The following is a 22,990-nucleotide window of genomic DNA, read 5'->3' on the forward strand; positions in this document are numbered from 1 at the left end:
AGGCCCTGTGACTGGACATCTGTAATACTTGGAAGGAGGGGGAGTCTGGCAGGTGTTCTGTTAGCCTGGAGTGACCAAAGTGACCAGGGCGACAAATAGAACTTTCCCGAAAGATGACCTGGGCTCCTTATGCCTCCTGAATTTGCTCTGATGTCGTATCTGGAGTCTGTACATAGTGTTTCCGGCTCTCCTCTTTTGCTGGTGAAGGCACAGGAGACTTCAGACACAATCCACCTTCTTCACTGCTGCCGTTGTACCATCTCCAGACCAAGCATTTCAAAAATCCTCCTCCTCTAAGGATCTGGTACCATCTTACTGGTTCATACCTCTTTGGGTAATATACCTGGATGCCTTTAGGAAGTAGCCAAGTCAAATGTGATAAAAACTCCAAAGAATTGGCATTGGCATCAGCTGCCTATGATTTTCCCCAGCCTGTGAGCATCTGTCTGTTAACTCTGAGTAATGATGGATTAATGCAGTGTCATTTCTGCTCCCTCTGAGCAATTTACATTAATGACCTTGATAAATATATTGTAGCTAAGAGTTATTTTCTTGATTTGCAGGTTAAAAAATATCTGGCTATGCACTCTACTATATATAAAATAGATACAAGAACCTACCGCGTAACACAAGGCACTATATTCGATGTCTTTTAATAACCTCCCAGTAGATAGTTTGGGGAGTTAGTGGGGAGGTGGGAGCCACTGGGTAGTCGTGAGAGGAGAAGGGACATAATCTGATTGGATATTAAGAGGACTCCCCGGGATGTGGTGTAAGGAATGGACCATGGAGTAGAAACAGAGAGGAGTGTGGAGTTGTCTGGGAGAAGGAAGGTAATACGTTGGATGGAGGACAGTGGGGGAAGTGATGGGGAGAAATCTGCAGCATCGGTTTTGCAGAAGGTGCTGTCTGTCTGGGACTTGCTGGTGTGTTGGAAAGAGGGGCATCCAGGATGACTCTGAGCTTTCTGACCAGAGCAACTGGAAGAAGGGAGTTGTCCTTTCCTGCGACAGTGAAGAGTGCATGGCTTTGCAGTGATGCTGGAAGATACTGTTGTCCAAGGGAAGCTGTTATGGAATTGAATGTTCACATCTGGCCTCGGGAGGAGTCTGGGCTGGAGAAAAATGTTTGGGCATCATCAGTGTGGAGAGATGGTGTCCAAAGCTTTGCAATGAACTGAGATCTCCAGGGGAGTGAATGTAGATAGAGAACAGAAGAGATCTGGGGACTTAACCTTGGGGACCTTGATGTTTTGAGGCCAGGGAGGTGGAAAGAACCAGTGAAGGAGACTGTGAAAGAAAAGGCAGTGAGGTGGTCAGAGAACTGGGGGAGAGAGAGTGGTATCTCCAGCGCCAAATGGAGGAGGAAGCGATCTATGTTGTCAAATGCTCTGGTGGGTTGATAAGGTGGGGCCTGACTGTGGCCCATAGGATTGAGCCACATGGAGAGCGTTGGTGATTTTGACAAGCGTGTGTCTAAAGGGGTGGGAAGAAGAAAGGTAAGGAGAGAATAAGGTCCAGGGAACAGGAAACAACTCTTAAGTATCTCTGAGTGGAGAAGAGATTTGAGACAAGAGCTGGAGGAGATATGGAATCAAGGGGAGGGCTCTAAAAGTGAGAGGTATCTGGCCTCCTGGTATCATCCAGCAGAGAGAAGAGATTCACTGTGCGGGAGAAACAAGACAAATGCAGGAAGACACTCCTTGGGGAAGCAGGAGGGAAGGGATCTCTTACACAAGTGAAGAGTTTGGCTTTAGATAAGGGCAGGGATGATTCTTACCTGGAGGAAAGGAAGAGTACATGGCACATCTGCAGGTCGGTGGGAGATGTGGTCGTGGGAACCTGTGGAAACTCTTTTCTACTTCTCAGTGGAGTAATAGGCACTTTTGAAATAGGCACTTTAAACGACGGAAGTGTTAATTAGCCTTTTGTTATTAGGCTTCTCACCTTGGCAGCCGGGCATCCTCTTACCCCCAAACAGTGCTGCCTGGATAGGCCAAGGAGTCCTTAGGGTTGTACTAATGGAGTTCCCTGACTGACTGGAGCACCACCTTTGCTAGCCAAAGCCCAAGATCCAGAGTGTCTGCAAGTTATTGTGGTATGGATTTCTAATCAATTCACTGCCATATAAGATATAAATAATTTGTGAGATGCAACCCAGAAAGAATTCATTGGAGAATTTTTTTTTCTTTTCCAATTTAATTATTTTTTAGTTGAAGGATAATTGCTTTACAGAATTTTGTTGTTTTTTGTCAAACATCAACAAGAAACAGCCATAGGTATACACATGAAGATTTAAATAAGGTTGCTTATGTTTGTTTTTTTCTTTCTTTCTTTCTTTCATTTTGCAAGTACCGAGCTCTACATTATATTGGGATGGCTGCATCCCAGTGTATCCAAAATGATAATGGATGCATTGAAAGTCAACCTTCCTGCAACCAACTGTGCTAAACCTTGAATTAATTCTTTCTTTGTTGCCTCTTGCAGATTGTTTATATCTCATATAGAAGTCAATATTTTAAGCATTCAAATTACAGAAGGACTTCAGGGGTACCCAGTTCATCCCTATTTCTTCTCCCTCCAAGACACCCTTCCCTTCTTAGAGTGTCATTACCTTCTTCTCTTCCTAGATTTTGTTGGGATTTTTTCCCCCTAATTTTAAAATTGCGGCAAAATATACATAAAATTTACTATCTTAAATTTTAGGTGTACACATCAGAAATATTAAATACACTCATACGGGTTATACACTGTCACCACCATCCCTCCCCATAACTCTTGCAACACTGAAACTCTATACCCATTCAGCAATAACTTCCTATGACCCCTTCCAGTAGACTTTGCAGGTCTCAGATGGCCTCTCCTTAACTCAAATGCTAAGTCATCTCTGTTTCCTTAAAATAACTTCTTTTGTGATGTTATCGGTCACTTTTGTGTATTTGGCTTTTAATTAAACAATAGTTGATTTACAATGTTGTGTGAATCTGCTCTACAGCAAAGTGATTCAGTTGTACCTATGTACACATCCTTTTTTAAATATGCGTTTCCATTACGGTTCATCATGGAGTAGTGAACAGAGTTCTCTGCGCTGTGCGGTGAGGCCTTGCTGTTCGCCCTTCCATGTGTGATAGCTTGCATCTGCTGACCCAGTCTCCCAGTCAATCTCCTGCAGCCTCCACCCCCTCGGCAACCACCAGTCTGCTCTGTGTCCCTGATTCTGTTTCTGTTTCATAGGTAGGTTCGTTTGTGTCATATTTTAGATTCCATGTGTAAGTGATATGACATGGTATTTGTCCTTCTCTTTCTAATTTACTTTCCTTAGTATGCTAATTTCTAGTTGCATCCCTGTTGCTGCACGTGGCGTGATTTCATTCTTTCTAATGGCCGAGTAGTATTCCATTGTCTATCTATTCCTCTGTTGATGGACAGTTGGGTTGTCTCCATGTCTTGACTATTGTGAATAGTGCTGTAATGAACATAGGGAGGGGTGCATGTATCTTTTTGGATTAGAGTGTTCTCTGGCTATGTGCCCAGGAATGGGATTGCTGGATAATGTGTGTGTGTGTGTGCTTAGCCGTTGGGGCTCCTCCTCTTTGCAACCCAATGGACTGTAGCCTGCCAGGCTCCTCTGTCTGGAATTTTCCTGGCAAGAAGACTGGCGTGGGTTGCCATACCTACTCCGTGCTGGACCGTATGGCAGCTCTGCTTTTGGTTTTCTGAAGAACCTCCACACTGTTTTCCATGGTGGCTCTACTAACTTACATTCCTACTAACAGTGTAGAAGGGTTCCCTTTTCTCCACACCCTCTCCAGCATTTGTTAAAGAGATATCACTGATGGCCATTCTGACCAGTGTGAGGTGATACCTCATTGTATTTTTGATTTACATTTCTCATTTGCATTTCTCTGATAATTGGCAATGTTGAGCAGTTAGGTCTGTTGAGGTCTTCTGCCCATTTTTCAGTTGGGTTGTTTGTTTTGTCGTTGAATTGTGTAAGCTGTTTGTCTATTTCAGAAATTAATTAAGCCCTTGTTGGTCACATCATTTCCCAATACTTTCTCCCATCCTGTAAGCTGCCTTTTTTTTGTGGGTTCCTTTACTGTGAAAAAGCTTATACATTTGATTAGGTTCCATTTGCTTACTTATACTTTTATTTCTGTCGCCTTGGGAGTTTGATTCAGTTCAGTTCAGTCGCTCAGTCGTATCTGACTCTTTGCAACCCCATGGACTGCAGGACGCCAGGCCTCCCTGTCCATCACCAGCTCCCGGAGCTTGCTCAAACTCGTGTCCATTGAGTCAGTGATGCCATCCAACCATCTCATCCTCTGTCGTCTCCTTCTCTTCCTGCCTTCAGTCTTTCCCAGCATCAGGGTCTCTTCCAATGAGTCAGTTCTTCACATCAGGTGGCCAAAGCATTGGAGCTTCAGCTTCAGCATTAGTCCTTCCAATGAACACCCAGGACTGGTCTCCTTTAGGATGGACTGGTTGGATCTCCTTGCAGTCCAAGGGACTCTCAAGAGTCTTCTCTAACACCACAGTTCAAAAGCATCAATTCTCCAGTGCTCAGCTTTCTTTATAGTCCAACTCTCACATCCATACATAACTACTGGAAAAAACATAGCTTTGACTAGATGGACCTTTGTCTGCAAAGAAATGTCTCTGCTTTTTAATATACTGTCTAGGTTTGGGCACAGAGCTCCTGAACCCTTTATAATTTCCTAAGTGATAAGAACACCAGGAGCATCTTTTATTTAGTGAGACACTCTGAGTGGCTGCTGGGTGGTCATTGAAGACCAGCCTTAGAATTTGCTTGATTTGGTGCTTGAAATTTTCAGCTCTACCTCCTATCCTCCAGAGAGAGGAGGGGGACTGGAAAAGAAATGGAGTTAATAATTGATCACGCAAAGTAAAGAAGCTTCCACAAATTCCCGGGAGTATGGGGTTCAGGGAGCTTCTGGATTGGTGAACACATCCATGTACCAGAAGGGTGACACAGCCCAACTCCACAGAAACAGAACTCCTGCACTAGGGACCCTCTCAGGCCCTTGCCCTTGTACATCTTCATCTGACTGTTCCTCTGTATCCTTCGTCACATTCTTTAATAAACTGGTAAACATAAAGAAGTGTTTTCTGAGTTCTGTGAGCTACTCCAGCAACTTAGTCCAACCTGAGGAGGGACTGTGGGAACCTCTGATTCAGTCAACTGAGACAGAACTCGTGGGTAACCTGGAGACCTACTGCTTGTGATCGGCCTCTGAATGGAGTGGAGAGGTCTTGTGGGACCGAGTGCTTAACCCGTGGGACCTCTAGGTAAATAGTGTCAGAATTAAGTTATTCAGTAAAGTGTAAGATACCCAGTTGGTGTCACAGAGATGTGGAGAAAACACCACATATATTTGGTGATCAGAAGTGTCAGAAATGAAGTGTTCTGTGTAAGTACTAGAGGAGATGCACAGGAGAGAAACATAGTGGGGAAGAGCTGGATTTTTCCTACACAGGAGGGGGAGGAATCCATGCTCTTCCTTATACATTCATGCCCGTCAGTAGAGGCTTGCCTAGATAAAGGCTATGTGGACTTCTGTGTAATCATTAAAATCATGATTGAGTTTAATACATGGGAAAATGTTAATGCTATAATGTTAAGTGGAAAAAATATCTAAAACTGTATGTATGTTATGGTCTCAAAGCTTTTATTTAAAAAATTGTATCTGCAGAGAAGGACATGGTAGAACCTACCTCAGTGTTATACAATGTTTGATCTATAGGAGGTGGGAATGTTGTGTAATGTAAAAATTGTATACACCTCTTTATTCTTTGTATTTTCTGATTGTCCATCTCTTTGATAATCAGGAAAAGACAAAGAGTATAAAGCAAGCACATTAAAAATTGAACAGCCTTTCTCATTAGTCAAAGAAATGTGAAGTAAAACTTTTTTTGGATCTGCCTAAATAAATGAGAAAATATAGGGTAAAAGAGTCGTTCTTCTGCCGAGTGTGTTTTGCAGTTTCTAGAGATGTCTAGGATGTAACTCTGGGAGGAACTTTGGCTGTTGCCCAGCGGCATGTGTCACATAGCAGAAACAAACGTGGCACCATGCATCCTCAAGAAAACATCTCAACCCTCCTCAAGACAGAGGGCCTCTTGAAGAGAGATGGGCTATTTCCACACTTGTGAACACCTACTCCTCTCACTTGGTCTTGGGTAGCTCAGAATGTGGTTGCCAACTCAGCAAGTTAAGCAAACAATATTACAGTCATGTTGAAACTGAAGTGGTCCTCATGGGCCTGGAGAATGAGATGCAGGTAGAAAAGAAAATTTGCTTTTTGCTACTGAGTTGGGACAGACTACCCCAATTTTGAGGGCACTAATGGGACTTTCTCTAGGGGTGAAGTGGTACCCAAGGTGGGCCTTTCAGAGTTGGGTTGCCAAGTTTCCAGGTGTGGTTGTTGGCTTTTTGAGGCCAGAAGAGAATTCTCCTCCTGGGTGCTCAGGGACAGTGTTGCAGAGAGAGAGCGATTATGGAAAGCCTGCCAGATGCAGTGGATTATAAGAGATGATAGCTCTTCTCAGTAACCAAAAACATGTGTTCTCCATCTGTCTTGGTAGCAAAGCTCCTGGGAAGCCACCTTCTTCCTCAAATGGTCGTTTTAAGAGCATGTTGCTTTTCAGTCGCAAGGTCGTGTCTGACTCTTTCTGACTGCATGGACAATGGCAGCCCAGGCTTTCCTTTCTTTCACTGTCTCCAGAGCTTACTCAAACTCATGTGCGTGAGTCAGTTATGCCATCCAACCATCTCATCCTCTGTCACCCCCTTCATATCTGGGCTATTGTAAATTTATTCCTAGGTATTATATTCTTTTTGATGTAATTATTAATGGAATTATTTTCTTAATTTCTCTTCCAGATAGTTTATCATTAGTGGAAAGAATTACAACAGATTTCTGTGTTTCGATTTTGTGTCCTGCAATTTTACTGAATTTGTTAATTCTCACAATTTTGTGATGAAATCTTTATGGTTTTCTATGTATACTTATATATGTATATATTGTAAAGTGATTATGAAATAAGGGTAATTAACACATCTATCACTTCACATAGTTAACAATTTTTTTGTGTGTGGTGAGAACTTTTAAAATCTACTCTCTTAGGAACTTCCCTGACAGTCCATTGGTTAAGACTCTGCGCTCCCAATGCAGGGGGCACGGGTTTGATCCCTGGTCAGGGAACTAAGATCCTGTATGCCATGCACAGCCTGGTCTAAGACATAAAATAAATAAATAAAGAAGAAAAAGTTTCTCAAATATTAAAATCAACTGTTTAAGCAACTTTCAAATATACAAATATACAACACAGTATTGTTAACTGTAGTCACCATAGGATTGGTCTAAATTTGTATTAGGAGGAGGAAGTCAGTAAACCGAGACTTAAGGGATCTACCTCTTTGATTAACTCACTGTTTGGTCTTGGGCCAGTCTCTGGCCCTCTCTGGACATCCTTTCTCTAACCTGCAAAGTGTGGGTTTGTACTCAACAATTTCTGACCACCCACCCTTCTGTGATTCTGGGAAAAAGCAAGATGGCATGGGCAACGTAGTATGAGTTTCCTCACTGGGAAAGATCCAATCTGATAATAATAATAATAAAAGAAAGTAGTTGCCACCATTTGTCTGACCTTGCTTTCCAAGCCTGTGTTGTGAGCTTTGGGAAGGTAATCTTACTAAATCCTCATCATCTTTCCAGGAAGTGGGCACTGTTTTTATTCTTATTTGCCAGCTGAGGAAACTGAACCTTAGAGATGTCAAATACCTTGCCCAGGGTCACAGAGTCAGTCTGCTGGGACACAGTCACAGACGTCTATCTGTGTTTGGAGTTCCCTTCTGCTTTGGGGAAGCCCAGAGCCCAGCAGCCGTGGTGGATCTGATTCAGCCGTGCTCTTAGGGTCAACTGTCCTTTTCAGATGTGCCTTCCTTTCCTTAGACACCAGCATCACAGCTATTTAGGGCTTTTCAATGACCTTCCTAATTTTCTCCCTATTCTGTCTTAGTAAAATGAATGAACGTTTCTTATGATACAAATCTAATTGTCTTCTAGAAATAAAAGTGTTTTCTCTCTTCTTTGTTCCTCAAGACAAAAGAATTTTTTTCCTCTTTTCTTAGGAGTCCACTAATAAGTTAAATTTTTAATGAAAAGCTTGATGATTCGACAGCTGGGACAAGGACCAGGTGATAAGGGATGAAACTGTGAACACCCTGAGAACACCCTGTTCCATTGGTTGTCCGAGCCAGAGCTCCAGCAGCATCCCACCACACTCTGTTCCCAATGCCTTTCACTGTTCTCGGACTTTTCTCCTAAAATCTCAAGATCTTAAGACTCAGGTAAGATGTTCTAAGATTAGGGTCTTAAGATCCTTAATGACTCAGGTCAGGTGTCCTTGTTCTTGTGTTACCAAATAATGTAAGAGTATGCTTTTCTTTTTTTAACTTCTGAGTTCTGCATTTAAACATTGAACGCCTCTTAAGCATTGAGGGCAGCGGCCTTATCACACTCATCTTTGGAACAGCTCTGGATCTGAGCTCACGTGTTATATATAATACGTACTCAATAAAGGTTTTGCAGTTTATTAGTCCCATATGTATGTGTCAAAGGCTAAGAAGTACCCATGCTCTTTGGCTCAGTTAGCCCCATGGGAAGGAATTTATCCAAACGAAGTAATTGAAGGGGAGAAAGGAAATTACACAGAAAAGTGCCATAAAATATGTATTTGTTAAATATTAGAAACACATGAAGTGCTTATTAACAGGGTAAGGATAAGTTGCAGTACATGATCTTAATGGAATGTAATTCATTCTGTCATTGGGTAAACAAATACATTGACTTCCAAGGCGTGAGAAATACAGCAATGAGTCAGATGCCTTCAGTGAGTACACAACCTGGCTGAGTCTTCTAAAATGATCATTACAAAACTGTGCAGAGACAGAGCGTTATCTGTGGCCTAATGTTAAGAGAGAGAAAAAAAAAAGCAGATTATAGAACTGTCCGTACACTATGACTGCAACTTGAAACATGTGAGGCTGTGAACAAGGTCCAGTGGGCACATGAAGATATTGTGTGATTAGATTATAGGTGATATTTTCTTTAGCATCATCACAATTGTTTTTCAAGCTTTAAAGTTTCAGACCATCTCAGACATTAACTGAGAAAGGGAAAGCTGTTCCAGGGACTCGGGCTGTTCAGGTTGGCAGTGGCATGAATGATGAGGTTCTCTCCATATAGGGTTGTCACCAGTTGATTGGGAGGAAATGGTCCAGGCAGCCTGGGAGGACTGAGTCAGGAAAGCCTATCAATCTGTATATCTAGGAGTGTCCATTGAGCACTACTGTGGGAGGCAGCCTTCTCCGTGTCAAGGGCTGCATCACAAGCAGAACCTGTGAGGCCTTTCCAAGTTCTGTCAACAGCACTACTTAAGCATGGCGCCGGGTGGGGGAAAGGCTGAAGTCTGGGAACCTGGCAGGAGGGTTGGAATCTGTGAGAGCTGGAGGCTGGCTCCTCATGCTGCATGCTTCCTACATGAAAAGAGTTATAATTTCCATTCTACAGATGAGGAAACTAAGCTCAGTTGGCCCCCAGTTATCCAGTGGATAAGTGATAGAGTTGAGATTAGAAACCATGCCTTCTCAGTTTGGGCCAGTGTTTCTTTTCTGTTTATTCCCCTGGGTTCTGGATCAGGTGGTGATGCACGTGACCAGATGGAAGAGACCTGCCTGAGGCGGGAGCTGGAGTCCTTTGAGAAAAGAAGGTGCTGGGGAATCTGTTATTGGGACTGCATGATGGAACATCTTGGAAGCCAGGCATTTGAGTTTGGACTTGATACAATGTACGCTAGGGGAACCTTTGTAGGTTTGGGGATATGACAGAGAGGGTTTAATGAAGAAGAGTCTGACATTGTGTGCTGGCCAGTATGATCAGGAGGGAGGCTGGGCCAGACACCCAGGACAGTTGGTGGGCAACTCTTGTTCAGTCTGATCAAAGAAGCACCCACACCTTCAGCTCTTTGGAAATACATCTTCCTGCACCTCCAACCACAATATTGGAATGGAAGCTGCCATCTTGTCTACCTCTTCCCTGTGGATACCATCTCGTGGTCCAGGGATGAAGATCTGATACAAACTTGGCCAATCAGAGCCCTTCCCTGGGGATTTCAACCTTGGCCTCAGAGGGGGATGGGTCTCACTCCCTCTCGGATGACAAAGATGTGTTATGTGAGTCTGGGATCTCTCTTACCACTCAGAGAATTGAGAGTCAGAGGACATGCTAGTTAGACTCAGTCTCTAGTTTTCTCTCACTGAGGACTCACCACCCATTGCCCATGCTATAAGGTGAATGTTACTGCCTCTTTTCAGGCTAAGTTAGTCTGAGTTGAATTTCGGTCATTTATAGGCAAGGAAGTCCTGACATTGGCAGTAAGAGCCATGTCTACTCTTTATCATTCAAATTTTGAGCACAAGTCTTGAAAATACTTTAGGATTGTTTTGGGAGCTTTGGATTCATTATTTCTTGCATGTAAGAAGTTTTAAAATCTATCCTCATTATTCAGTGTCAACTCAGAAACTCCAGCCTTGCTGGAGGGACACAGCTTTGGGATCCCTTCAGAGAAGGATGGACGCATCTCCATCGCTGGTGTAATGAGTAAAATTGCTGCTCAGAACACTTTCCCGCCTGCTCCTTTGTGATTCAGACAGAGATGAAGAGAAACTGAGGTGGTCAGGATGGCAACACAGGACAGCCAGGCATTTCCTGTACAGACGGTAAAGGTATCGTCTGAACTTCTCTCCAGCAAATGCATAGATAAGGGGATTGAGGCAACAGTGGCTAAATGCAATTGTCTCTGTCACACTGATGGCCAACTTCAGATCTCTCTTCACGTCACATTTGGGAAAGAAGTCATAGAGATTGAGTGTCTGTAAGAAAATCATGACATTATAGGGTGTCCAGAAGAGGAAAAAAACGACGACCACCAGAAAGATCAGCCTGATGGCTTTAGCTTTCTTGTGGTTCTTGCAGGAAAACAATGTCCGCATGATTCTGAAGTAACAGTAACTCATAATGAGCAGGGGGAGCAGGAAGCCAAGAAAATTTATTTCCGTGTTGAGGATCACAGGCCAGATTTCCTGCAGGATCTCAGGGTAGTCGCCAAAGCATTCGTTCTCTTTCTCTTTGGTGAACATGAACTGCGGTGTGGCCACCAAGATGGCAGCTGCCCAGACGCCGAGGCTGGTGGTGACACCATGCTGCACGGTCCTGTTGCTCATGGAGTTGGCAGCCAGCACAATGGCCAGGAACCTGTCGACGCTGATAACGGTGATGAAGAATATGCCTCCAAAAAACCCAATGAAGAAGAAGGCAGTGATGAGTTTGCACGTGGCGTGGTGAAGGCCTTGCTCATTTATCACATAGTGAGTCCAGAAGGGCAAGGTGGCTACAAAGAGCAGATCAGACAAGGCCAGGTTCAGGAGGTAAATGTCAGTAATACTTTTGGACCTCTGGCTGTTGATGAGGGCAAACACCACCAGCAAATTTCCCACCAGGCCAAAGGCAAAGACGAGGGAGTAGAGTATGACCACGAAGACAGTTCCCAAGGCCATGATGTCCCCCATATCACAGGCTTCTGCAAGGTCATAATACTCCAAGTTTTCTGAAGTTGATTCAGGGAGGGTGGTGTGCATGGTGAGCACCTGGATGAGAAAGGAAGACAAGTAATGGCATGAGTTCTCAGAGAAACAAAGTTGTAGTTCCACTCCTTACGTACAAAGGCAGACGAAACAAGCTTTTGGTTGGGTGTCTGACCAGTGCATCTCCCAGTGTCCTGTGTGCGGTCTTATTTAATCTCTGTGATGGAGGCTATAACAGACCCCTCTGGCAGAGAGGAAACCAGGCTCTGAGATGCTCAGTGACTTGCCAGAAACGACACAATAAATGGCTCAGTTAGCATTTGAACGTCAGTCTTTTGAAGCTTGAGACAGATATTTTTTTCTTTGATTTTCAAAAGTCTATCTGAAAGGTAGCCAGCTTAACCAGGGTGTGGATGGGTGAGAGAGGACCATGAGCAAGCAAGGAGGAGAGGGATGGGGTGGTGTGTGTATTAGTTGCTCAGTCATGTCCTGCTCTTTGCAACCCCATAGACTATAGCCTGCCATATATCCTCTGTCCATGGGGATTCTCCAGGCAAGAATATTGGAGTGGGTTGCCATGCCCTCCTCCAGGGGTTCTTCCCAACCCAGGGATCAAACCCAGGTCTCTCGCATTGCAGGCAGATTCTTTACCAACTGAGCCACCAGGGAAGCCCAGGAATACTGGCATGGGTAGCCTAACCCTCTTCAGGGGATCTTTCCAACCCAGGAATCAAACTGGGGTCTCCTGCATTGCAGGCGGATTCTTTACCAGCTGAACTGGTGCCATAATTCACACTTCCATTTCAAACTTCCCCAGTGCCATTCTCCACCCCCTTCCTTTCTTCCACCTCTCTACCCTCTGGACTCTTGTTTCTCCTGCTTGAAGACTGAAGAGAGAGGTCTCAGATGTCGCAGAGCCCTGGGCAGACCTGCACCCAGAGACCTGTCTTTGTTTTTGCGAGCCATTTCTTTTCCTCTTCCTCTATGAACCAAGTCTTTCTCTTCCTTAATGAATAATCCTTAAGGATTGTTATTCCTTCCTTAAGGAATAATCCTAGAGTCAGACACTCTAGGGTGATTACCTTGCCTTGATTTGGCCAGGACTCTTCTGGTTTTAGCACTGAAAGCCTCACATTTCGGAAACCCCTAAATTCTAAGTCAACTGGGATGGTCAGTCATCCTACAAGTGCAGAGGGTGTGCCAGCATCATCCAGGCCTCTGCAGTCATGAAGGGGCCAACAGATCCCAGATGGAGGGCGGGCTCAGTTAGCCTGTGGGCTCAGGTTCCAGGGGCTAATAATAATTACCAGTCCTGCACTTCAGTGTGGCCAACCCTCCCCTACTGTTCTTCTCCTGTTTCTTTCTGGGCAGGAATGGAAAGGCAAGACATTTTTCAGTTTGGGAAGTGACACATGCCCATCCTCCCTTCTCCCAGCCAGGACTCACTCCAGAGTCTGCAAGGGGAGTCCTTTCGCAGATGGATGGACCTCTGGGGCCCCTCCTCTTCCTTGTGATACCACAAGACAGGCTGTCAGAAACCTCAGCACACACCTTCTGCTTGTCACTGCCTGTCTCCCAGCACAGCTAAAACCAAAGCTCATACTTCTCTAACCAAGGGAGTTTCCACACCTTGCTACACCCTTTTCATGCTGGTTGTACCAAGATGGTGTCTCTGCCAAGGGGAGGACCCACCCTTTGCTTCTCCCTTCCCAGCCTCAGCTTGGTATGCTGATCTACTTCTCTGTCTCACCCAGCTTGCTGGCGAAGTGGCCCAAGGCCTTCTGACCTGGGCCATCTCAGGCTGGGATGGAGTCCTCAGCCCCAGGAAAGTGTGTGCTCTTTGCTCTTGGCTACAATGCCCTTTTCTCAGAGAGGATCCTCTAGCCATGACCTTAATCAATAAAAGTTAAGTTGAACCGTATAAAGTGGCTGATGTTCAACCATTTTTAAGTGACAGAGATGTCAGATGCTCAGCTGAAATGTGGGGAGGCAGGGAGCAGTCGTGTGGTGCAAGTGGCTTGCAGCAGGAGCCCGTCTTCCTGGACTTGCAGCTTGTAGGATAGCAAACAGTCAAGTCCTTGTTGGGGATGCTGGGGCTGGCTCCCCTCTTCCTCCTCCTCCTCCCCCCAGTGTCAGGAGCTGGCAGTGTTGACCTAGAGAGGAGTCCAAGGACAATAAAAGTCATTTTATGTCTCTTCGGGGCCTGTATTCAGTCCTAAAGCCCAGGAACTTGCTGCTTTTAGATTGACTTGATTTTTTTTTTTTTTGGAAACTAAACACATTTTAATAGAAAACAAAATACAAAATAAACTCTTTTCAGAAAACAGAAATATTTAATCCTTTTCCCACAAATTAGAAGCTGCTTCATCCTCAGAGCATAGTTTTTGATGCCTGTGTTTGTACTTAAGATTTGTTTCAGACTGTTCATTAAACTGCTATTGCAAAGCAGGTGGGAGGGATGGTCTCAGGAGGAAAAGCTGCTAGAAAAGCCACACCTCAGAATCACTTGGAAATTCAACATTGTTTAATTCTTTCTTTTGACTTTTCACTTCTAATTATTTTCATTTCTTTACCACAGTCCGTCCTTTTAGGGGAGAGAATTGTTAAAAGAAGTGCAGCCACAAAATGAATCTTTCTTTCCCACCATTGCTGCGAGAGCCCGAGACTTTCTCAGTCAAATCTGCCCACCCACTTCTAGAAACATGTAGCTGGAGTGACCCAACTGTCACCCAGGAATTTTCCCTTTCTCCCCATACACTGTGCGACCAAGTTCTCTGAATTCCCTGAACCTCAAAATTCCAAGTATTCCAAAATTCCACAGCCAGTGCCAGGAGTAAAACCTGAAAGACGAGAGCAGAGAAGGCCCCCTCTGCCAGGGCTAGGTTTCTTCTTCTCAATAATAATTATTAACAATAACAAAAAGTCCTGGGTTCTGTAGTCATAGAAAAGGAAAGACGTCTGCCAGGATGACGCTGCCCCCTTCCCTGATTCTCACCCCCGCATTCCTACCTGGCTAGAGTGCCTTCCGCCCAGTGATCCTGCAGCATTGCTCCCGGAGAGGGCACCTGGCAAACACCCGCAGGTCAAGGGCAGCCCCAGCGAGGCAAGGGCACCTTGGTGCCAGAGATAGGGAGGGGCCGCACGAGGACACAGTGGGATGTCCGTGATTCCTGTCTCATTTGTTCCCCATCACCACCCTTCCTGCCCCTGTCCTTCCACACTTGGGGGCTGAGTGCAGAGTGGTGGGTTGGGGACATCTGCAGGGCAAGGGGGACACGGGGAGTCTTTCACAGTCAGTCAGTGATTCCATCTGTCTGTCCTAAGACTTGCCGTCTGGAGCTCTTCACATGCCCCAGTCTGAGATTGACTTGATTTTTGCCAAATATGCACGTGCTGGGTCTCATGTTCTCTTGGCACTGTGTCTCATACACAGGGACCTCCTACTAATCTTCAGGAAGGTGTCTCTGGATCACTGAAGAGCAAGGAGACAGGCGAGAAGGGCACAGGCACACACGTCACAGCCCTGGGCCAGGCGCCCAGTAAGGAGAGAGGAGGACCGGGCACCTCCTTGCCCCCTGGCCCCTGTTTGTTTCAGACATCCTGGCCTCCCCTGAGCTCTTGCTGCACCTCCCCTGACCTCTCATCACAAATATCCCCGGAGCCCTTCAGCAGGGCAGTGAATTAAATACAGAACTTTCCTTTCAGAACTGTAGTAAGGCTTAAATAACACCAAGTGTCTAGAACTTGATAGTTTTATCCAGGCACCTTTTCAGGAAAGGTGAGCCCAAGCAGGACCTTTTATTTCTAGGTCCTCTGAGATGTTCCAGCCCTGGGCCAGGAACCTGAAGATAGGACTCTTGGCAGCAGATGAGAGTGGGGCCAATGCCCAGGGGTCAGAGGGCTGTCAGGGATCTACTTGACTTTCACTCAGGCTGGACACTGGCCTCCTGGCCCCTGAGGGGCCAGAAATCAAGTGCAAGAATCCAATGCAATAAGCCCTTGCAGCATGTAGTAAGTGACATCCATGTAGATGGGGTTGCCAGGGGAAGGATGGGTGCTGGAATGAAGCATTAGCATAAGTCCCACTGCACTAACCCAGGCTGCACTACACACATCCCCCCAACTATACTTGGGCCTCCTCACCCTCTGCTCTGTTAAGTCAACGTTTTACTAAATGATGCTGAGCTGAGAGAGTCTGGGCTAAACCTAGAAGCTGAGCTTTGAGTACACATGGCTGTCTTAGTCATGTAAAAATGAATTTTGTAGAACCTGCTTTAAAAAACACCCAGCCAGCTCTACTGCTGATCCTGTCCTACTTCCTCCGGTCACTTCCTTTTCTTTGGCCTGCTCACTTATTTTTTAACCTTTTTTTTTTTTTTTTGGTCATTATTACCCACTTTTTCCAACCAGCTTCCCTTTTCTGTACTTCCTTCTCATTAGGTGGCCTCCATCCCCTTTCTTTTCCCTAACGTCTTTTTCGTGTTGCTTCCCCCTGTCTTTTGGCTTCACGTCCTGCTTACCGTTTTCTAGATCCAGTGTGCCTTGTTTGTTTACCTCCCTTGCTCTCTTTTTATGGCCTTTTAGGCCCTTGAGTACAGAAGGGTTTGAGGTTCAGTCTAATGCCAATTGTTAGGCTTAATATTTTTCTTTTGGACCAAACAAAACTCAGGAATTGCTTGATCCTGGATCCCGACTTTCCCCATGTGGGTGCCACTGTCTCTTGACATTCCAGAACCTGAGGTTATCCTCTGAAAGCCCTGGTTTAGAAGAAGAGAAGGCTGCCGTTCCTGGGGACCCGCTAAGTGTCATGCTACAGACACAAGACCCTATTTAATTCTTGCCACAACACCTCGTGGGAAATGACTGCAAAATAACCACCAGCAAGCAGAGAGACTTGAGTAACTTATCAAAGGAGCAGCAGAGCCAGGATTTTAAGCCAGATGCGTCTCTTCACAAAGCCATGCTTCCTGCCCTGCACTGGGTTTTTCCTCTTGGAGGGAAATTCTGCAGGTTACTGCAGGCCACATCTCTAGAACAAGAGCTGGAAAATAGTAGAGGTGACCTCCCCTCCTTTAAAGGATAAAATTCATGATGTGACCCTGAGCACTGTTCCTGGGTTTAGACTCGGGACCCAGAAGGCTGACCGCAGTGAGATAGCAGGTGGGGAATGGAGGGGGAGGAGATATTATTTGCCTCTCCAGCTGTGACCAGGTGGTGGTCCTCACTGTCAGACCCTCAGAATCTAACTCTCAGTAATGTGGTGAGAAAATTTAGATCCTTTTCTCTGGAGAAGAAAAGGTTGAAAGCTAAAGGATCAGCTTCTTTCCTGCCTTCAAATACGCAGAGTTGCTCTTCAGAGCTGCATACTTCATAGGGGTCCACACACCCTGAGATCAGCTGGCAGACCCTGAGCATCTCCCTCCCAGCTGTGCCTCAGTGCCTTGATGTGGGTAATGCAAACCCTGGACTGGACCATCTCTGAGAGCCCGGTCAGCCCTGGATCATCAGTTTTCCAAGGACCGAATGGAAGGAAACAGTCTTAAAAGAGCAGCATGAGTCCTGGGTCGGAGAAGTGCAGCCTCGTGTCCACAGAGTGACTGCCCAGCAACCTGCGAAGCTTCTGGGCTCACAGGCACCCAGCATTCAGATGAGCTTCTGCTTGGAGACAGAGAGCTGAATCAGTTAACTTTGGGTTCTGACAAATCTGGAGTTCACCACGGGCAATAGGAAGGTTCTCAGTCTGACCCCAAGTCCACTCCCCTGGCTCTTTGAGCCCCTGTGTTTTCAGAACCTGGTGGTTTTCCAGTTTACAATGATAGTTATTTTTATAAGAGACCTTTCCTTAGGATTCAGAGAGAGCTAAGGCTGAGAAGGCAAAAAACAGGCAGATGGAGGGGCCTTGAATTCCATGCTCAGGGGCAGTGGCCACATTTTACAACTTACACCGCATCTTCCATGCACTACATTGAGTGACTCTATTCTTCCAGCAAGTCATCAACCTAGAAGGACTTGGCATGACCACCCACCAGCATTTTATACAAGCCAAATGCACACCCCAAGCCAAGACCAGTAACAGGAAAAGACCATACATGGGGAAGGCCCCTGTGCTCGTGCGTGAGCTGGCCCTGCACAGAACCTGCCTTTGTTCTGGGCCACGCCTCCCTCTGCTTTCCTCTGCAGCGTCCTTACTGGTATTTATCTCTGTCAAAGTAAACTGTAAAATCTAGAAAAGAAATGCTTTATGATTTTCCTTTTTTAATAACTGAAGAAGACATGGACTCACTTATTAATTAATTGTGGATTAAGTCAATATCTATTAAGTATCTTTACCATACACTGGCATAAGGACAAGTAAAAATTTTAAATAAGAGGCTTAATTCTCCTTGTTGAAAATAAGGAAGAAGAGTCCCCTTGTCTCTTTTTTCTTAGAGCATTTACTTTAGAAGATGTATAGTTGTGAGTCCCTTCTCCCCTCTTGGACATGTGATCATTTCCTCTGCAGCTTTCCAGCTGGGAGCCATCTCTTTGAAATGCACATGTTGGTGGCCAGACTCCCAGTGCCAGGGGGAGGAGAGGAGCCTGACTTGGGCACGAACCTGGCTCCAAGTTACACAACTACTTCTGATGAGAAAGAGATGAGAAGCTTGTTTCTCCTCTGGACAGATGAAGCCAGCTAATACAGATGACCATGCTGAACTTGGGATGAACTGTGTGTGACTATCAGGTTCCCTGACTTGAGCTCTAGTTGTTGAGTATTTTGAGTGTCTAAGGGGTTGTGTCTGAAGTGAGATTTTTTTGTGTCTCTTTACTACCGTGTAGCGGTTTGCCTGTGAAGCATATGATGTTTAATTCTTATTCAGTAATGACAGAGTTCTTCCAAACAGACATTTCTCCAAAGAAGACATACAAATGGCTAACAAACATGAAAAAATGCTCAACATCACTCATTATCAGAGAAATGCAAATCAAAACCACAATGTGGTACCATCTCATGCCAGTCAGAATGGCTGCTATCAAAAAATCTATAAACAATAAACGCCGGAGAGGGTGTGGAGAAAAAGGAACCCTCTTACACTGCTGGTGGGAATGCAAACTAGTACAGCCACTATGGAGAACAGTGTGGAGATGCCTTAAAAAGCTGGAAATAGAACTGCCATACGACCCAGCAATCCCACTGCTGGATATCACATCTAGGAAACCAGAAGGGAAAGAGACACGTGTACCCCAATGTTCATCTCAGCACTGTTTATAATAGCCAGGACATGGAAGCAACATAGATGTCCATCAGCAGACGAATGGATAAGAAAGCTGTGGTACATATACACAATGGAGTATTATGCAGCCATTAAAAAGAATACATTTGAATCAGTTCTAATGAGGCGGATGAAACTGGAGCCTATTATACAGAGTGAAGTAAGTCAGAAAGAAAAACACCAATACAGTATATTAATTCATATATATGGAATTTAGAAAGATGGCAATGATGACCCTATATGCAAGACAGCAAAAGAGACACAGATGTAAAGAACAGACTTTTGGACTCTGTGGGAGAGGGCGAGGTGGGGATGATTTGGGAGAATAGCATTGAAACATGTATATTACCATATGTGAAACAGATGGCCAGTCCAGGTTCGATGCATGAGGCAGGGTGCTCAGGGCTGGTGCACTGGGATGACCCTGAGGGATGGGATGGGGAGGGAGGTGGGAGGGGGGTTCAGGATGGGGGACACATGTACACCCATGGCTGATAGCTGTGAATGTATGGCAAAACCACTACAATATTGTAAAGTAATTAGCCTCCAATTAAAACAAACAAACAAAAAATGACAGAGTTCTTTCTCTACTATCTTCATGGAGAGGATTTTCTGGGTCAGATATTTTGCTTTTCATTCTGTTTGCCCAACAATAGGTACTGTGCTTGTTTCTGTGGAGGTAAAAATGTCTAAGATACAGTCTCTGTGAATTTTTTATTATTGATTCATAACAAGAGTGTAAGAAAAGTGATGGGGTGCATTTGATAAGTGCCCTTTGAATATGGGCCAATTTTGCATTTATCTATAAATTTATCTAAGTGTTTCTGGTTGTATTTCATGCATGTTATTGTGGTGGCTGTGGTCTGTTCATTGGCACTGCTGAATAGGATTGCACTGTGTGAGTGTCCCGCGGTTATCATCTGTTTTATGCTGGTGCACCCTGGTGGCTTTCAGTTTGAGACCTTGGTGAACGGTGCTGCATAAACATTTTTGTGTATACATCTACATCCCCTATAGTATGAATGCTCTTTTTTTGGCTAGGAAAAGGAGTACGTCAAGGCTGTATATTGTCACCCTGCTTATTTAACTTATATGCAGATTACATCATGAAAAACACTGGGCTGGAAGAAGCATAAGCTGGAATCAAGATTGCCGGGAGAAATATCAATAACCTCAGATATACAGATGACACCACCCTTATGGCAGAAAGTGAAGTGGAACTAAAGAACCTCTTGATGAAAGTGAAAGAGGAGAGTGAAAAAGTTGGCTTAAAGCTCAACATTCAGTAAACTAAGATCATGGCCTCTGGTCCCATCACTTCATGGGAAATAGATAGGGAAACAGGGGAAACAGTGTCAGACTTTATTTTTTTGGGCTCCAATATCACTGCAGATGGTGATTGCAGCCATGAAATTGAAAGACGCTTACTCCTTGGAAGACAAGTTATGAACAACCTAGATAGCATATTCAAAAGCAGAGACATTACTTTGCCAACAAAGGTCCATCTAGTCAAGGCTATGGTTTTTCCAGTGATCATGTATGGATGTGAGAGTTGGACTGTGAAGAAAGCTGAGCTCCAAAGAATTGATGCTTTTGAACCGTGGTGTTGGAGAAGACTCTTGAGAGTCCCTTGGACTGCAAGGATATCCAACCAGTCCATCCTAAAGGAGACCAGTCCTGGGTGTTCATTGGAAGGATTGATGCTGAGGCTGAAACTCCAAAACTTTGGCCACTTCATGTGAAGAGTTGACTCATTGGAAAAGACCCTGATGCTGGGAGGGATTGGGGGCAGGAGGAGAAGGGGATAACAGAGGATGAGATGGCTGGATGGCATCACTGACTCGATGGACGTGAGTCTGAGTGAACTCCGGGAGTTGGTGATGGACAGGGAGGCCTGGCATGCCGCGATTCATGGGGTCACAAAGAGTCGGACACGACTGAGCGACTGAACTGATGCGACATGTGGGACCTGAGTTCCCTGACCATGGATTGATTCCATGCAACCTTCATTGGGAACATGGAGCCTTAAACACTGGACCACCAGGGAAGTCCCAGTATGAATGCATTTTTAAAATGCAAACCAAAAAAATAGATCTACTGTATGAATTCACATATGTGAAGGTGAGAAACACGCAAGGATAATCCATGTAAAGCATTAAAATCCTTGTAAAGCTACAAGGACAAGGAGAGAATCAATGACCATAAAGGTGAGGATTGGGGTGATTTCTGGGAGGGCAGGGGTGGTGATCCGGAGACACCTGATGGAGGCTGCTGGGGGCTGGTCAGGTTCTCTGCTGCTGCCTGGATGATGGTTAGATGGGAGATCAGTTTATGAGTTGTTGACCTGCACACTGTCCTTTGAGTGTATTATGTTTTCAAATGAACATAGGTTTAGGGAAAAGACAAAAGGGCACAGGAACAAGAGATGTTGTATAGGTTTTCTTCCCTACCAAGAGTCACAATTCACCCACATGTATGTCCACTCATACTTTCTTAATGAAGATGATGTTTCCCAATGACACAAACCTTCTGAGCCCGAATGTCCTCACAGTGATTATAAAAGCATACATCAATGTTGAACATCAAAGTCTGTCAGCAATTTATTACTAAAATGGTTTTCATTATAAATACAGTAGATGCTCATTATAAAAAATGCAGATTGTGCAAAAAAGCATGGAAGAAAAAGGAAAGAAAAAACTCAAGAAAGAAAGAAAAAAATATATATTTTTTTAAATTGTAGGAAAAAAAAATAAAGACGTAGACAAGGAAAAGACAACACACTTTTGAACAGAAAGTCAAGAATAAGGTAGTGCCAGAAGGAAAGATCATTAAGGGCTTGCTGTCCATTTTACTTATTTTGTTCCTAAAAATACAAATTGTATGTATATGCTTCAGACTCTACAGTGGATTCTTACTGCTCCTATTAAAAAAAAGTCTTTTTAGGAATACATAGAGAAGGAGCATAAAACAGATGTGGAAAGTTAACAATAATAATAATAATGGGAGTTCCCTGGTGGTCCTATTTGCTAGGACTCCACGATTTTATTACCCTGGCTGTGTTGAATCCCTGGTTAGGGAACTAAGATCTCGCAACGCTTGCAGTATGGCCAGAAAAAAAATGATGATGATAATAATAACTTTGATGCTGTTTCTTAACTTAGAAAGTTAACAGTAATTCCTCAATATCATCCAGATACAACCTTACCTTTTAATTTTTTCTTTTATTGTAGTTGATTCATAATGTGTTAATTCTGCTATAGAATAGTGATTCATATATGTATATATTCTTTTCCATTATGGTTAATTATAGGATATTGAATATAGTTCCCTTGGCTGTAGTGTAGAACCTTGTTTTTTATCCACCCTATATATAATAGCTTGCAGATGCAATTTTAAATGATGCTTTTTTAATGAGCATTTCTCCATGCCCCTGAAACGTAATTACTAATACTTCTAATCATATTTCACCATGTTGAGCACATCATAAGTGATCTAATCAGTCACTATCTCCCCCTACCAAGTGCCCTAGTACATTTAGGCTGTAAGATCCTCTGGAAAATGGTCTCCCTTGTTGGCAAGTAAAGCAAACCAGCCTCATTAGCCCACTTTGACCTCTGACCACAGTGCCTCACCCAGGGCGCCCACAGGTGTGAAATAAGCCCTCCGCTCCTACCTGGGCTGGGTCTGGGGAGGGAGCCTCGAGAGGTGGCGATGTGCCCGTCAGCCTTCCTGTCCCACGCACAGTCTGTCAGAGAGTATCTCCCTCTCCTCTGAGGGCATCTTTATTTGCAAAGTTAGCCAATAGTATCTGGTTTCCTGTGAGGCAGACTATCTTTAGATGCCGCTGCAGGCTCAGAAGCTCCAGGCTAGAGGCCAGCTGAGATGGGAGGGTCTGAAGTCAGAGACTCGGAAGAGCCTGGGGCAGACCCAGAGGGGCTAGGAGGGAGTGTGTTTACTTGGGCACTGTGTTACCTCTCTAACGGGGCCACGGGCAGGGAACAGAGTAGCTCTCTTTAATGATGTGCCTTCAGGAGGCCCAGAAACTGAGCCTCGGTTTTCCTGCTAATACA

At 44.6% G+C, this 22,990-nt stretch overlaps 1 protein-coding gene across 3 annotated transcripts; it reads right to left on the reverse strand.

Moving 5' to 3' along the window:
- Positions 1–8,498: 8,498 nt before the first annotated feature.
- Positions 8,499–22,750, reverse strand: CX3CR1 (C-X3-C motif chemokine receptor 1). 3 transcript variants are annotated; one of them, XM_070359953.1, is made up of 3 exons: positions 22,594–22,739; positions 13,418–13,820; positions 8,499–11,730 (listed from the first exon to the last, which is right to left on the reverse strand). In XM_070359953.1, the coding sequence occupies exons 2-3, from the start codon at positions 13,553–13,555 to the stop codon at positions 10,645–10,647; spliced, it is 1,224 nt and encodes a 407-aa protein (XP_070216054.1). In that variant the 5' UTR covers positions 13,556–13,820; positions 22,594–22,739; the 3' UTR covers positions 8,499–10,644. The 3 variants fall into 3 exon arrangements, with proteins under 3 accessions (XP_070216054.1, XP_070216055.1, XP_005909715.2); XM_070359954.1 differs by having other exon boundaries at positions 8,500–11,730; positions 13,114–13,820; XM_005909653.3 differs by lacking the exon at positions 13,418–13,820 and having other exon boundaries at positions 8,509–11,730; positions 22,594–22,750.
- Between the last annotated feature and the right edge of the window lie 240 nt (positions 22,751–22,990).

This window comes from Bos mutus, chromosome 22, assembly GCF_027580195.1.
Source record: "Bos mutus isolate GX-2022 chromosome 22, NWIPB_WYAK_1.1, whole genome shotgun sequence".
Lineage (NCBI taxonomy): Eukaryota > Metazoa > Chordata > Mammalia > Artiodactyla > Bovidae > Bos > Bos mutus.